Below are 15,863 nucleotides of genomic sequence, written 5' to 3'. Positions count from 1 at the left end.
AAAATTATTTTTAACAATTTCAAATTTTAAGATCAAAACAAAATTAATATGATTTTATTAATATGAGTTTGATTATTGTATATATTATGATATTTTTAAAAAAATTGTAGTTATGATATATTTTTTGTCAACAATGTATTCAAATAATAATGTTTGCGGCGACATTTATAAAAATATTAGGCTATAAGTTTTGATCCAATAATCTACTATTATTTTTTTCGTTAACGACATATTCAGGTAATTATGTTACAACGACAATAATGAAATTATTAGGCTATATGTGTTGATTTAATATTGTTTTTTTGTCAACGATATATTCAGGTAATGATGTTACATCGACAATAATAATATTATTAGGCTATAAGTGTTGATTCAATAATTTAGGGTCTGACTAGTAACGTACTTAAAGCTGTAAATTGTTTAAAACTGTAGGAATTAGTATTAAAAAAAAAACTGAAAGTAAAGTTTTTAATAAAAATTTTAGTAACGCTTTTTGTGATTGGTACTTGTACAGCTTTATTTGTGTTCACCAATCAAACCCTTAGTATTATTTTTTCGTCAATGATATATTCAAGTAATGACGTTATATTAACAATTATAAAATTAATAGGTTATACGTTATGATCCAATGATTTACTATTGTTTTTTCGTCAACGACATACTCGGATAATGATGTCAGGACAACACTAAATAATAAAATAAATACGTTATGATCCAATGATTATTTTTTTCGTTAACGATATACTCGGGTAATGATGTTATAACGACAATTGCAAAACAAATAAATTGCACGTTCAGATCTTAGTATATTAGCTTTTTCTTTCTGTCAACGATATATTCAGGTAATGATGTTGTGACGGTACTAACAAACAATAAAACTACACGTTTAAATCAAATAATTTACCATTGTTTTATCGTCAACAACATACTCGAATCATGATGTTGCGACGACATTTACAAAATAAATAAGTTAATTTTTCGATCACTTGTTTACTATTTTTGAAAATAAAAATTACTAATTTTTAATTTCAAAAATAATAAAATAATGGAAAGAAAGTAAATCTTCTTACTCACATTGTTTTAGCATCACATTTATGTATTTTCATCAAAAAAAACAAAAAAGCGTGTTTTTGTAACTGTTATTCAGTTTTAACTTTTTAAGTCATGTGACAACAATGACCATCTTAAAATAATTTCTATGAGCTATTTATATATATAACTAGTTGTACTCTTGGGAATAATATTTGTCTTTTTTAATTTACGTACCAAAATCATAATAGTTTAGTGGAACACTCGAAGTTCAAACTAAAAATATGAAACTAAAGACGCAACATAAGATCTATATGGCAACCAAATCTTTCGACTTCAATCGACAAGACGTAAAACAATAACATTTTTGAAATATAGACATGTTCTCTCAACTTCTCATCATACATGCATGTGGTTTTTTAGATGAAACGTATATAAACCTAAAATTGCAAAATAAGGAGATCCGTTTACAAAACCATTGCTAACTTCAAGATATTCAAAATCTGACATAACTCTTTAGTAACTTGTAACTGATCCATGAAACACGAAAAAAAACATTAAACGAACAGATGAACTTCAGAGCCAGACAAATATACTTTTACAAAATAATATGATACATACGTTAAAGACGTTGGTATCTGTTTTTTTTTTTTAATCTTGTTGTCAAGTTTAACGTTCCCTTAATATAAGATCATATTTTTGTATATATATGAAGTAAAGAAGAAGAAAACAAATGACTAACGTGCGTTAGGGGAATTTTAGGTAATAAAGGAAGTTTCTAATTTAATAGAAATGTGAAATGACTTTAATTATAACCTTAAATTGAATATTAAATTGGAAATTGAGGACGAGGCAGTTTTTATTCCAAAAAACCCGGTCAAAAAAGAGACATTGACCAAGCCTCTTTTAATTTCTCTTTCTATATATTTTTTTTTTTTTTTTACTTTAATTTGTTTTTTTTGTCCTTTTAAGAGCCGCAAATTATCCCGTAACGGAGCTGTGACCTCCTTACGAAAAAACACCACTCATGTGACAGACAAAGCACGGTTGTGGCGTGGTGTACCTCTTTCTTTCCCTCTATTTTTTTTCTTTTCTTTTTTCTTCTGTAAGATATTTTTGTATATTTTGACAATGTGGGACCCGCAAAACGAACTTTGAAAGGACAGTGGATCGACGGCTCTGATGTCTTGTCAGTTTTTGTTTTAGGTGTTCAAACTCAAACAAGTCCGGTCCTAACCAAACCGATTTTGAGATATTCAATTCAAAAAACAAAACTATACCTTAACTTAATAGTATGATTTAGATGGATTATTTTTATTATTTAATATGATTTAAATGGATTATATCCAAAACATTGCATGATCTCCAAAACTGAACTAAAAACCTAATTATTTTCCTAAAGTTATAATATATATGACTAAAATCCAAATTTGAATCCAAGCTAAAAATAGGAAGCGTACCAAATCATCATTTGTAAATTAAATGTAGAAAAAGAAAGCTGTATGAGTTTGTTTCTCCTCTAAAACATCAACTTACAGAATGTGGATTCTAGTTTATGTTAAGAGTTGTAAAGAGAACTTTATTTTAGTTTTAAAATTTGTAAAGAATCTATTTAATCTGATTTTTTGAGGAGGAAAAATGGGGGGTTTTTAGAAAACAAAATGCAAATACTATTTAGAATATATCCTACTAATAAGGGCTAATATAATATTTTGAATATTCGTATTATTATTCATAAACCGGAAATTCTAAGAAACCGAAAAATCAAACCGAATCCAAACGCAAACCAAGATTGAACACAGTTATCATTTATCACTACTACTGTGTCTGTAGCTCCTCTCCAATGTGTAAACTTGAGTTTAAACTTTACATCACAAGGCCCATTAGGCCCGTTATATTGATTGACCCAGCGGACTTCTTTTGACTATCCCATGAGGGAACCAAATTAGTCAGTTGAGACTTGAGAAACAATACAAAAAAAAAAAAAAATTCAATGAGTGGATCCGAGAAAAGTGGGTCGGATTGAAAAAACCCGCACCGACGGGTTTAACGATAGGAGGAGGACCAAGTGGTTTCTAATGGCACAAGCTTCTATGAAAGATTGTTTTTCAGTAAATGGATAGGCTGACACGAAGAAGAAGCTGACCTCACCCGTTTACTTGGGTCGATTGTATATATACACATACATGTACATATCGTCGTTGAGAATTTTCAGAAAGCCGAAATCTTTGGAGCTCAAATCTCTCTCTCTCTCTCTCTCTCTCTCTCTCTCTCTCTCTCTCTCTCTTTTGGTAATTTCTTCTGCTTCCTCTTATGAAAAAGATTTGATTTTGTTGAAATCCATACCAATTCTGTTGATATATCGATGTTTAAGATGGGTTCAGTTTATGTTTTCCTTCTAAAGAAACGGTTCTTTTCTTACTCTATTAAAAAGGTTCAATTTTTTTTTTTTTTTCTAGGTTTTTAAGTAAAATTTGAGTTTGCTTTTAAGGGTTAGTCTAAATTTAGAAGGGTCTCCTTTGGGCTTTGTTATTGTTTAGTGAATATTTGATTTACTGTTTCAGCCGTATAAGTTAACTTGGAATTGTTGTGCTTTGGACAAAAATAGAAACAATTCAGTACTATTAAGGTTCATGTAGCTTTGTTTTATTTAGACAAATGGGTTTGATTTTGGATGTTTCCATTGTTTTCTTGGTATGTACATGTATAAGTTTATCGTTTGGTATCTAGTCCAGTAGTCGGGGAAAGAAGTAATTTAAAGGTTGTTTATAGTATCCGGCTTAACCCTCGTAGATAATAGACAAAGCTTGTGTTCTTCTTACTTGATATCAGACTTAAGAGTCAAGCAAACAGTTATCAATTCAGTCAACTGTTAAAATTTTTTAGGGCATTACATTTCACAAGTTGTTTATAATTTGAATGGCTCTGCTTTCTTTGAGCCTGAGGAATTGATCCAAATCTCAGCCTCTTCCAAGTCTGGCTTTAACAGCACGGGTCTTATGCAAAGAGTTGCACATGTTTTTATTGATAAATCATATGCTTGCCTTTTAATTCTCGTTTTGTCTTTTGATGTTTTGGCTCATCATACGCTTTTCTTGAACTTATATTCTGAGACTTTGTGTATTTCTGGTTAGATCTTGTCATCAGCTTTCAAGTGCATTTGTTTAGAGTCAGTAACAAAAATGATTCCTTTTTGGCATCTTGAATCACCCAAATTATTCATGTTGATGGAGAAATTCCAAATGAGCATGAGAACTCTTGTCTGTGTTTAGTTTGTTTTGCTATTTTCATCAGTTTCTCTCAGTTCCCTACTCTAATCCGTCTTGTGATTCCCAAATGCAGAACACACAAACACACATTTTCCCATGGCTGCATTTGCAACTGCAGAAGCGTGTGACAGCAACGCAGAACTAATATCAAACGGAGACTTACGCGCTCTCCACCCAATCTTCAAGATGTATGGCCAAAGAAGATGCTTCTCAGGACCAATCGTGACTCTCAAGGTCTTTGAAGACAACGTCCTCGTCAGAAACCAACTAGAAACGAAAGGAGAAGGCGGAGTCTTAGTTATAGACGGTGGTGGAAGCATGAGATGTGCGCTTGTTGGAGGAAACCTCGGACAGTTAGCTCAGAACAACGGGTGGGCTGGAATTGTTGTGAATGGATGCGTTAGAGATGTGGACGAGATCAATGATTGCGATGTTGGGGTTAGGGCCTTGGGATCTAACCCATTGAAGTCTACTAAGAAAGGTCATGGTGAGAAGAATGTGCCGGTTCATATTGGAGGAACTTTGATTAGAGATGGAGAGTGGCTTTATGCTGATAGTGATGGTGTCTTGATCTCCAAGACCGAACTCTCCGTTTGATTCAGACTGTTTCCATCGACGACATTGCTAAGACAGTCTGCAGCTTCTCTTGAAGCAAAGCTATTCGAATTCTTAATCATCTTGCTTAATGTTTCCCAAATAATTTATTTCTTGCAATATACTTATGTAGTTATGTTTTGTTAAATGTTACTATTATATCATACAAAATAAAATATAAAACCTTACTCTATTTTTTAGTGAACTTTGAAACGTGAATCATGTGATAAATAAATATGGACCATATCCAATCGGTAATGAAAAAGTTGGTTTAAATAATTGCACTTTTTTTTTCTTCCTCATTAAATGAAAGAGATCAATAAGTCAATACATGTGTTGTATACATTACACAACAAAGATTTATTTCATACTAGAAAGGGAGTGTTAAATATTCGATCATCGATTATGATTTATACTGAAATTAAAACATACTTGTTAACTCGTGTAAATCATTGTAAATATAGATAGAGGCAAGTAAAAAAATTTCCATTTACTTGAATGTGAATACAAAATTCTGCTAATATCAGGTTTGAAAGAAGAATACATATCGTGGTGGACCAACTACTTTTTATGGAATTGAAACAATTGAATTAAAATTCTATAATCAAATTCATACCGAACCAAACAAAATAAGATCAGATTTTATTTGTCACGTTAATTTCGGTTCACTCATTTTTTTTTCGACCAACACACATCGAAGACGTACGGAACAATCGGTGCTCCCCGTTAATAATAGAAAAAATTGGTATCATAAATATTTATCAAAAACAAAAACAAAAAAAAGAAGAAGAATAGTAATAAATAAAGTATATGTCAAGGATAAGAAATAAATTATGAATTTATGTTCCGTCACAATAAATAAAAGCATCATAAAAAGTTAGACAGACCACACCATCATCATATGTCTATGCCATTTGATAATTTGACGTATGTGGACATTTCATGAAATAAAAAATAAAATAAAATTCTTTTAACACTAGTTTTGTTTGTTTTCATTTACATGGTATCTAGGATAATAGTCTACCCTCAAATTAAAATAATATAACTTTTTCTAGCATATTTTTGTATCTATCGAATCTTCTAAATCAAAAGTGAAAATAATAATGTTGAGATATGTTTTCTGTTTAATATAACATAATAATTTGATGCTGTTTGGCTTTTTTTTTTTTTTTTTTTTAACCAGCAGAATGTTTAAATTTTCAAAAGCGAAATAGTTTTTATATATTTTTGGATGACATGACACTCTAGTAAACAAAAATAAGTAAATTCTAAAGTTCTAATCCATACATATCTATTCACTCTATCTTTGAAGAATTTTGGAGAAGTGCTAATTGTGATGGAACTTGTTAATCAAAAGCTATAAACGGATGTTTCTTGTGATTTATCATTGCGATTAAGAAGCTATACTATCCTTTTTATTTTTACTTATTTTTTTGGTGTCTTGCTTCAATCCATTACTTTTTCAAAAAAATTCATTCATTATTACTACACAAAATATAAAATGTCGTGTAGCGATGGAATGAATTATGGGACCTCCAATAAGTCCCATAGGGCATGGAATATGACTTAACGAGGAAAATGATGTTTGACTAAAAATCATCATTTGTTTATCCCTTACGTTTCCACACAATGGCACTCTCTTCTTTATTTAGATTATTATTATATGATATATTTTTTTTTCTTAATTTCTCTAATAATGTTGATGATTTGCGACAATTCTGGCTGTTTATATACTAAAAAGATCGATATATAAGATATCTCATAAGTTTATATACTCTATATATTGATCATGTAAGAACTTGTATTTGCTTTCAAACTAAGAATAGCTTGTAAATTTTAGGAATGCACAAACATATGGCCATCCAGCTTTTCAAACACTTGGATCCCTTTTTCTTACACTCTTGGACATCATGTCTTCATATTGAGTCTAAAATGAAAGTCTTTCTTCATTTGTATGTCTTTTCTATGATTCCAAATTCTTCGACCACTTACACAGTCTTTATAACTTAAACGTTGGAGAATCTTTGGGACGATATACCTTCATATCATCCCAAGATATCATAGCCATTCGTTTAATTTATATGCTCCACTTTAAATATCTTTCAAAGATCTTCTATTACCTATGATTCTAGATTCATATTCCTAGCTAGCGACATCACATAAGAAATCATCTTAATGTCATTTGAAAATGTCATCCACCAATTAATGCTTGTTACAAAAACAGATAATTTTTGTTTTACAAACGGTCTCGTTCCAAAGAATTTGTCCCGAAAACTAAAGTTAGTCAACCTAAACATGCAAGTGAAAATCATATTTGCTATTTGATGGTCTCAAAATTTCATTCCTACATATCCCTTTACGTACGATTCATATGTTTAGAGTTTTGAGCATATAGAAATGTATAACATCTACGCAAGGAGAAAATTTAAACCCAAACCAAAAAAAATCTTCATTACTTATGATATATATAGATAAAAGTTTCATAATTTATTACACATTAAATTTTTTGAAGAATTATTGCATTTTGTATAAAAGAAACATATGATAGAAACCATTTCCTAAACAAACAAAAAATAGTAAATAAGCAGACCTCTATTGTCTCGTTCAGTTCAGGCCTAGAAGTGGAAAATAAAATAATAGTTATGACGAAATAAATGCATTTAAATTTTTTTAAAAAAATTCAGAGAAAAAAAAGAAAAAAACTATTTAGGAATTCACACAGCTCACTTACAGACAGACGAAAGGAACAGCGACGAGGAAAAATGAAAATAAATAAAAATCATTTAAACATTTTTTTCTCTTTTTAAACTTTAGTCTCTATTTTTTAATAAACAGTACTATGTATGTTTATTAAATATACTTAGGGAACCTGATACCACTTTGATGTGTTAGTGCGTGGTTCTTGTTCATCTCTCTCTCTCTAAGAAAATCTTTTCTTCTGCCAAGAAAAAAAACCATTTTTGAAATAATCAAATCCTCTAAAAGGTTTGTGTGTAATATTTATAGTGATTCAATTTCTATCTCTGCAAAATTTTATATGAACAAACTCTCTACTTCTTTTTTTCTTGTTCTACTTCTTTGTTTTTTTTTGTACTGTGTCGCCGATTTACAGTTTTCTAGTTCTTAATCTTTGTTAAGTTCCAAAGATCCAAACTTTGTATTCTTCAAAATATTGGTATGCAAAATATCTTTACTCCTCTGTAAGTTTTTTAGTATTTTATGATCCATTTTTTTTTTGTCTTCTGTTCATAGCATTATAAAAAGAGGGTTTGGTTTTGTTTGGTTTTGTTATATTTCTTGGATTCTTAATTTTTCTCTCTAGATTTGTTTGTTATAATCTCATGCTACAAATAGCTTGTAAGGGTTTGTGTTTTGATTTTACCCTTTTTTCATATATCTCAAATAGTTTCTGGGGAAAAAAAATCTGAATGATCTTTGGTTTTTATAATCCACCAGATGGTTTGTTTTAGTTTAGTACTGTCAGTTTCCTACACTCTTTGAGATCTATTGGTCTCTTATTGAGATGTCTTTTTGAGTTTTTATTTGCATAAAATAACACTCCAATCAGATTGGAAACTGATGGCTTCTTAAAAGGGGAAATTTTTTTGTTATAGAATAAAAATCCAATCTTTTGATTGTTCCTTTGTTTGTGATCTCCTTCACCAATTCGACCCAGATACTTGAAAATCTCACCCACTAATCCTAATTTTATTCTCTGTTTTCTCTCCCCATTCACATGAAATAATATTTTCTTTTACAAGCAAGATCTTATAATCATGTGTCTTCAGACCAAAAGAGTTTTAGAAAAATAACAGTTGTTGTTGTTGTTGTAACTCTATTTCAGGTATCATAGGCTGACAAAATTTTTGGTAAATATAAGAAGATCTGGTGTTATGCAGAAGAGCAGGGACAAGTTTAAAAGTGAAGTGAATAGTAACAGTGGAAGAAACAAATGTTCTTATCATCCACTGATCAACAAAGCCCTTCAAACAATCATCTATCATCTTCTTCTGATTTCTTACATCTGACCAACTCTAGTGATGAGTTAGGTCAATCACATCTTTCAAGTTTCTCCATCAGGTAAAAGTTTCTTTCTTTTTTTTTTCTCCGATTTTGTTGGGGTTTTATGGAAGAAGAAGAAGAAGAAGTCAACAGTTTCTTCTTTCACCATTGTTTTAGGCTAAAGTCTTTAGCTTTCTTGTTAGGTCTGATCATCTTTTCTTCTCATCCATTCAATTTTGCTTAATGAGTCAGATTCAAAGCAAGAAGCTTTTTTTTTTTTCTCTTTCACCTTCTGTGATTATGTGACTGGTATTAAGTTTTTGTTTGACTATTCTTCACATCTTTTTTCTTTGATCCGTTGGTCCATACCGTGTGCGTTGATCTGAACGAGGCTCAGTATTATATATCATCAAAGGAACAAACTTTTCTTTGTTATGTCATGTCTCTCAGAAGTTTTTTTTTTCTTTTTAAAGCCTGTACCCTTGTTTTGTCTGGTTGTTTGTTGTACTAATGGTTTATAATTTGGTCTTTGTGATGTTTTTGCAGAGATTATGCATTTAGTAACCGAACCAAGAACATCAAGAAAAATTGGCCTTTCTCCTCAACAAGTTTGCAACTTTGTTTGAAACATGGCTTAATTGATCCATTGCCACCGATTCAAGTGAAGAAGCTAAGCATAAATCATGTGGAAGCGATAAGTAGTAACAAGAGAAAGTCGGAGAAACTTTGCTCTAATCAGACATTATTGGAGACTACTAAACAAGGCTTTGAGAATGGTTTGTTGGCGAGTGGTTCGAAATCCAAAATACAAGTAGCTATGATGGCTAACAAGAATCCTAGAAAAAAGTGTGGGTTGGTGGTTGTGAAACCTGGAGCCTGTGTGGATCATAGTGGATCAAAAGAAGATCATAGTTGCCTCTTTTCAGTTTCTGAATCTATGGCTTTGAGAACTTGTCCCATCTGCAAAACCTTCTCGTCTGCTTCTAACACCACTTTAAATGCTCACATCGATCAGTGTCTGTCAGTTGACTCGGTTGAACAGCAGCAGCCAGTTAGTAAGCCAAACAGGCCTAAGACTAAGCCTCGGTTGAAAGTTAAGTCAATGATCGATATCTATGCTTCTGCAAAAGCAGGCACATTAGAAGATCTTGACAAAAGAAATGGAACAAACTGGGTTATGATTTCGAGCTGCTCCAACCGGGTTGTCTCTGATAATAAGCCTGACGTGTTCAGCAAAGGAAAGAAGCGGAGTGTAATGCGTGTTCGCATTGACGAAGAGGCTGCTGGCATTGGACCTGTTTACATCGATGCTAAAGGCCAAAAACTGCGGATTTTATCTGAGTTTAGTGAGAAAAATTCTGATCCATCAAGTAAGCATGAAGATGGTAGTGATAAGAAGTCTTGTAGCGAAAGTAAAGGGAGTAAAAGCTTTAGGAAAAAACTCCCGGGAAAGAAATATCACAAGTATCCTAAACTAGTTCGTCAAAGCAGAAAAGGCAAAGGCAATGCTTTAGAGGTATGCTTTCATTTGACCTCTCATTGTTTTCTGGTAATTTATGCAATTGTAGGATCCGTACTTGATTTGTTGCTATAGTCTTAATGTTTTGTTTAACAAAATCACTTGTGTAACAGATACCGGATTATCAAAGAGGATATTTTGAAGAAGGTAAAGACTTTGAGAGGTCAGAAACTTCAGGTCTTGGTCACCGTAGAAGGATGATACCAAAACGTCGTCTTTCAAGACATGGAAATAAGAATGGGACAAAAACTTGTGATCAGCCATTTGAGATTGAGCATTCATTGTCAGAAGATCATCTTGTGCTAAGAGGTCCAAGTAATGTGAATACTGATTTGTCCGAGACAGTTTCTTCTCCTTCAAACAGTCAAGGCTCATGGAGAATTTGTGGGGAGAGCCAAGTCTCTGGAAAGAGCTTGGCTTTCTCTAGGAACAAAAGCATTGATGAAAGGGATTCATTTGTAGCAAATCCCTTGAGATGTTCAATACCTGTGGATAAGGAGTTTTCATCCAAGGCAAAAGGCTTCATGAAGTTCAAGAAAGCTCGGTTGGGTTTCTCAGAGAATGAAGATGAAGAAGATGAAGAAGATGCAGGGAAATGGGAGTCTGAAATGAGTCAAGAATGTGATCTGAGAGATTATGAGGATTGGGATGATGATGGAGAAGGTGATAAGTTTGTACTAAGCTCAAATCCTTTATTTAGTGGGGAAGACAATGATCATGAAAGCTATGAAGATAGTGGTAATAACAAAGAAGATGATGATATGTTGCACAATTCTAATGATGCAGAAGTTGAGTTTGAAAGCATGATTTATGAGAAAACTGGTTGCCAAACTGCGGAACAAGACAGCTCGTTTATGGAGGTTGATCCCATTCCCATTCCAGGACCTCCAGGCTCTTTTTTAGCAAGCCCTTGGGATATGGCAACTGATGCAGTTGAACATCATGGAAACTCTTCAGTTATCACAAGCCAAGTCCAATCTTCACAAGATCAGCTTGATCTCACTGACAGAAACTCATCAGAATCACCTGTTTCAGCAATTTCAAACTTTGCAGCTCCTGAAACACAGATTCTTCATAACATCGTCACCATTGACAAGAGGCCTTCCAGATTCAGAGACAATGATCAATCATGTTGTTGCCAAAGAAAGGAGAAAGCTTTTGAAGAGATACCATTAGGCCAACCACCACCACACATGATCCAACAAGATTTGGATCTCCTGAGTAAGCCTGTGCCAGTGATTACTTCAAATCCCAATCCGGTGTTGCGGCTAATGGGAAAGGATTTGATGGTTATGAACCAAAGGGAAGAAGAGCCTTCACACAAAGAATCAAGTCCAAAACCAACCTCTCAGTTTCTAGATCTCTCTAAGACACAACAAGTGTCTCCTTCTGTCCTTCATCGTCCTTATGGTGGAAACGGTTTATATTTCGATCCCAGCACAAGCTTCTACAACATTCCATGAAAAAATATCTGATCAAGAACTCTACTTGTCTTGAAGATACTATATTCCACGGCATTTCAGATCAAAGTCCAGGCAAGATCCTTAAAGCTTGAGATATAGAGAAGCTAGTCTCTCCTCCTCATCATTCAACTTCAAGATCTCATGTATCTCTCTGTTATATAAAGAGGTTGAGAATCTCAAAGAGACTGCTTTAGAAGAAATGGTGACATAGATTCTCATTCTTATTAGGATATGAGAACTCCACCAAGGTAATGGACCCTGCTTTTGTAATGGTTTCAAAGATTTAAAAATATGAAAGTTATTATAATGTTATGAAAACGAATTTTAAATAATTTTGATATGAGTTAACATCATTATGATGCTTCTCTTTATTTAGATATATAATTTATATGGTTGAAATCATATGAGGTAGTCAAGATCATAGTCACCGTCATGACATACATTATGTATACGCAAGAACGCAATTCTTTTTCTTTTTTCCTAACTCATTCCTTGTTTGAGACTGCAAACATATAAACTTTATTACAAACATATATATTTAGATGGACAAGTTTTTTTTATAAAACAACAAACAAAAATAGTTGCATTTTGGCGTAGATTAGCTGTTTTCTTGTCACAAGAAAATTTTAATAAAATTGGGAAATATTTGTAGTGAAAAATAATTTTCGTAGAGATGAGTACAACCACAACGGCTATATTGCATGCGCAGTTTCAAAATTATTTGCTTATTATCATATGCTTCTCACTCCATCATCCATGTGTGTATATATTGTCTTCTTTTGTTTTTACATTATGTATGTATAGTGAATGCAGATATTTACATTTACATACGATATATATAATAGTGGCCGACCTTTTAAGTTATTTTTCTCCGGTCCATAAAAAGAATTTAAGCAACTAACTTGTCAGCAATACTGTTAAATGATCCATGCATGCATCGATAATTCAATTAGTTAGAAAAATGTTACTCGATGATGTTAGATCCAAATTCAAATGCTACTGTTTATATTAGTTTTTGAGAGAGATACTCCTGCATCAAAAGAGGTATATATATATATATATATATATATATATGTCCACTATACCCAAAGGAAACATTGGTCCTAAAATTCAACTATGTTGTTTTTGAAAGTCCCACTAACTCCTAAATAATTACAACTTGTGGCAACTTGGGGAGCCTTTTATAAAAAAAAAAAAAACTTGTGGCAACATTTGACCGTTTGGAAAAAGTTATTATCATGAAAGATTTATTATACTATAAGATAAAACGACTAGTTGAAAGTTGACACACACTATTGAATACTTAAAAGTTTTTTTTTTCTTTGGTCAACATATAAAAAGTATTTCATATTGACGAAAAAAAGCATTTTATATAATTATATTTAGTTTGATGGCCAACTTTGTTCCTATATTTAAGGTTTTGTAATACTTAATTACGACATTATAAAAGTCATATAACAACAACATTACATAACAGCACATCTTAACTTGAAAGTTCTCTTTTAGTCTTGTAAACAAAATTATATCAGATTTTGTATGTATAATAACTAAATTAGGCGCCGACAAAATAATAATGAAGATTCAGGTTGGCAGCTAGCTAGCTAACTTCCATCGAGAGAAATTTTTAGTCGACATATATAAGCAATAAATTTAATTAGTATGAAAAATAAACAATAATTTAAACGATATGCAGTATCAAGATTCAAGAAATTCCGAAGATATGAATCTAACAATAATTTAGAAGAACTAACAAGTACCTACCTCATCCAACTGTGTCTAAGGGCCGACTCTGATAATATATACCTGATCTATTAATATATAATTATGTATCATTAGGTTCACCCAAAATGACTTAGTTTGAAATTTAAAAACCATTTTTTTGTTTATTTGGATTAATTTTACAATATCATCATTTTCGTAATAATGTATGAGTTTTAACTATATAGTAGAAAACAATCATTAGTGATACCAAACCACAATATACAAAAATCCATATTATGCAAGATTTGATGGACCTTTTTCCTCACAAAATAAACCACAAAAAAAACATTAATTAATACTTATATATAGTCTCTGGCGTCTCAGAATAGATATAGAAAGAAACCAAAAATTTTGACAATCAAATAAGTTTTCAATTATTTTTGATAAAAGAACAATATTTCGGATTTTTCTTTTGACATCTAACATTTCTGAAATAGATTTATATATATATATATAAGTATATAAAATAACTTAAAAACAAAAATTAATTGTACGAATGCTGAATGCAGCAGTCGTATGTCCCATTAACCACTATAATTTGTAAACCGCTTTTTTAAGAATTTGTGTTGATGTTATTTAAAGCGGGTCACTTAGCGGTTGGCGTGAAGATCGTGAATTAAACAAGAGTCGAAATGTTGGTTTTGGTTCTCCCATTGGTAGCTTTACGCAATTAAAAAAAGAGCGCTAAATCGCGCGTTGTTCTAAGCATATTTAAAAGCACGAAACCTATGATATAATAGAACTTTAATATATACTGTATTAATTTGGTGCACATTTCGTTGCTATTAAATTAATATGGCACTAGGATAAGTTAAAATTTTATATGTTTTATATATTTCACGATTTCCAGATTATATCATATATGTAACTTTCAGATTCCATACACCATACAATGAATGATTTGCAACACATCAGTGATAAAACATTAGGAGATCTATAATTTATATATATATGTACGATTATTAAAATCTCATGCTCTGTAAGTACTAAAAATCACATCAATGACAGACATTACGTTTGGTCACCCTTTGAGATGGTGTTATATGGCGTTTCGTCCATGTAGGCAATATAATTGAATTTAGGAAGAATATGTCTTCTAATAATTTGTAACATATACAACTTAATGAACCCCATCTTTTACAACAAAAACGTGACATTCATACAAGAACTTCACCACAAACTTGTATACATTGATTTTACACGAAACATATATACAGTATATGCTAATTTCGAATCAAAGATTGATTCAAATCCCCCTCCCTCTCTCTCTATCTCTTCCTTATATATATATATAGTAGATAGCTAGGAATATAGGTAGGAGTCATACATACGGTATGGCTGAAATAATTTAAAAGATTGTGCACATGCATATACATGCATGCATGACACAAATAAGATTTGGGTTAATCTCTTTCGCGCGTCCACGTCGAACCAACGTACCAACTATATTGTTGTATAGAGATACACCACTTTTGCATATTCATAACTTTTTTTTTAAGTATATTTCTGCGTTCATGCTTTTTCCCATGCTTGCTTATTTAAAAATTTCCGAATATATATCAGATTTCATAAGTTTCTATCATAAATCCTCCGAAGAGGCAAAGATAACATAAACAATTTTAAACTTCTTTTATTCCATCCAAAAGTTTAAATCGAGTTTTCAAAACATAAATAGAATAAAGCTTAATACTGTATTGGACCATTGGTTGTGGATAGGAACATATATCAATGCAACTACATATACTACTATAGTATCTTATACTATGTGTAAGATGCGCGTGTGAGTAAAAAAAGTGACCGATATTATCTAAAACGCGCTTTTGAGTTTTGTTCTTTGATGTTTGTACGAATATCATCAGTAAATAAGATTTTATTGGACGTACAAAATGATTTCGTTTCGGTTAAAGAAAAGAAGTAAAAATAGTAAAAAATGTTATAATAAAAAAAAAAAAGAAGAGTAATTTAATAGAGAGAGTGGAGGAACAACGGCCCCCAAGATATTTTATTAGTTTTTATATTTTCTTAAGATTGATGTGATTGCGACGTGTCGCTTGCTTGTCTGCTTGGTAGATCCCACATCCATTTGCTACTTGGTAATTTTTTATTGAGCTTTTTGTTGGAATTCTTACTTTGACCTCTGTTTTACTCACAAAGGTTTGATCTCTCACTTTCTCTCTTTCACTCTCTTTGTTTCACTTTCATTGGTGTAGAGAGAAAAGATCCAAG

General features: G+C 31.7%; 2 protein-coding genes across 5 annotated transcripts; both read left to right on the top strand.

Annotated features, from left to right (window-relative positions):
* Positions 1–2,916: 2,916 nt before the first annotated feature.
* Positions 2,917–5,085, top strand: LOC104732956 (putative 4-hydroxy-4-methyl-2-oxoglutarate aldolase 3). 2 transcript variants are annotated; one of them, XM_010452564.3, is made up of 2 exons: positions 2,917–3,320; positions 4,372–5,085. In XM_010452564.3, the coding sequence occupies exon 2, from the start codon at positions 4,395–4,397 to the stop codon at positions 4,893–4,895; it is 501 nt and encodes a 166-aa protein (XP_010450866.1). In that variant the 5' UTR covers positions 2,917–3,320; positions 4,372–4,394; the 3' UTR covers positions 4,896–5,085. The 2 variants fall into 2 exon arrangements, with proteins under 2 accessions (XP_010450866.1, XP_010450872.1); XM_010452570.3 differs by having other exon boundaries at positions 3,147–3,438.
* Positions 5,086–7,627: 2,542 nt separating this feature from the next.
* On the top strand, positions 7,628–12,229 carry LOC104732940 (uncharacterized). 3 transcript variants are annotated; one of them, XM_010452547.3, is made up of 4 exons: positions 7,628–7,877; positions 8,737–8,972; positions 9,441–10,410; positions 10,527–12,229. In XM_010452547.3, the coding sequence occupies exons 2-4, from the start codon at positions 8,845–8,847 to the stop codon at positions 11,874–11,876; spliced, it is 2,448 nt and encodes an 815-aa protein (XP_010450849.2). In that variant the 5' UTR covers positions 7,628–7,877; positions 8,737–8,844; the 3' UTR covers positions 11,877–12,229. The 3 variants fall into 3 exon arrangements, with proteins under 3 accessions (XP_010450849.2, XP_010450857.2, XP_087345572.1); XM_010452555.3 differs by having other exon boundaries at positions 7,764–8,067; XM_087489446.1 differs by having other exon boundaries at positions 7,778–8,092.
* Positions 12,230–15,863: the final 3,634 nt, after the last annotated feature.

Source organism: Camelina sativa, chromosome 2 (genome assembly GCF_030686135.1).
Source record: "Camelina sativa cultivar CO46 ecotype springtype chromosome 2, ASM3068613v1".
NCBI lineage: Eukaryota > Viridiplantae > Streptophyta > Magnoliopsida > Brassicales > Brassicaceae > Camelina > Camelina sativa.
Note: the sequence above shows the minus strand (reverse complement) of the source record. Positions and strands in the feature narration are given on the sequence as shown.

Coding starts and splice junctions, on each gene's coding strand:
- LOC104732940 (XM_010452547.3), top strand. CDS start 8,845: ATGTTCTTATCATCCACTGATCAACAAAGCCCTTCAAACAATCATCTA. Junction 8,973..9,440: donor CTTTCAAGTTTCTCCATCAG/GTAAAAGTTTCT, acceptor ATGTTTTTGCAG/AGATTATGCATTTAGTAACC. Junction 10,411..10,526: donor GCAAAGGCAATGCTTTAGAG/GTATGCTTTCAT, acceptor CTTGTGTAACAG/ATACCGGATTATCAAAGAGG.
- LOC104732956 (XM_010452564.3), top strand. CDS start 4,395: ATGGCTGCATTTGCAACTGCAGAAGCGTGTGACAGCAACGCAGAACTA.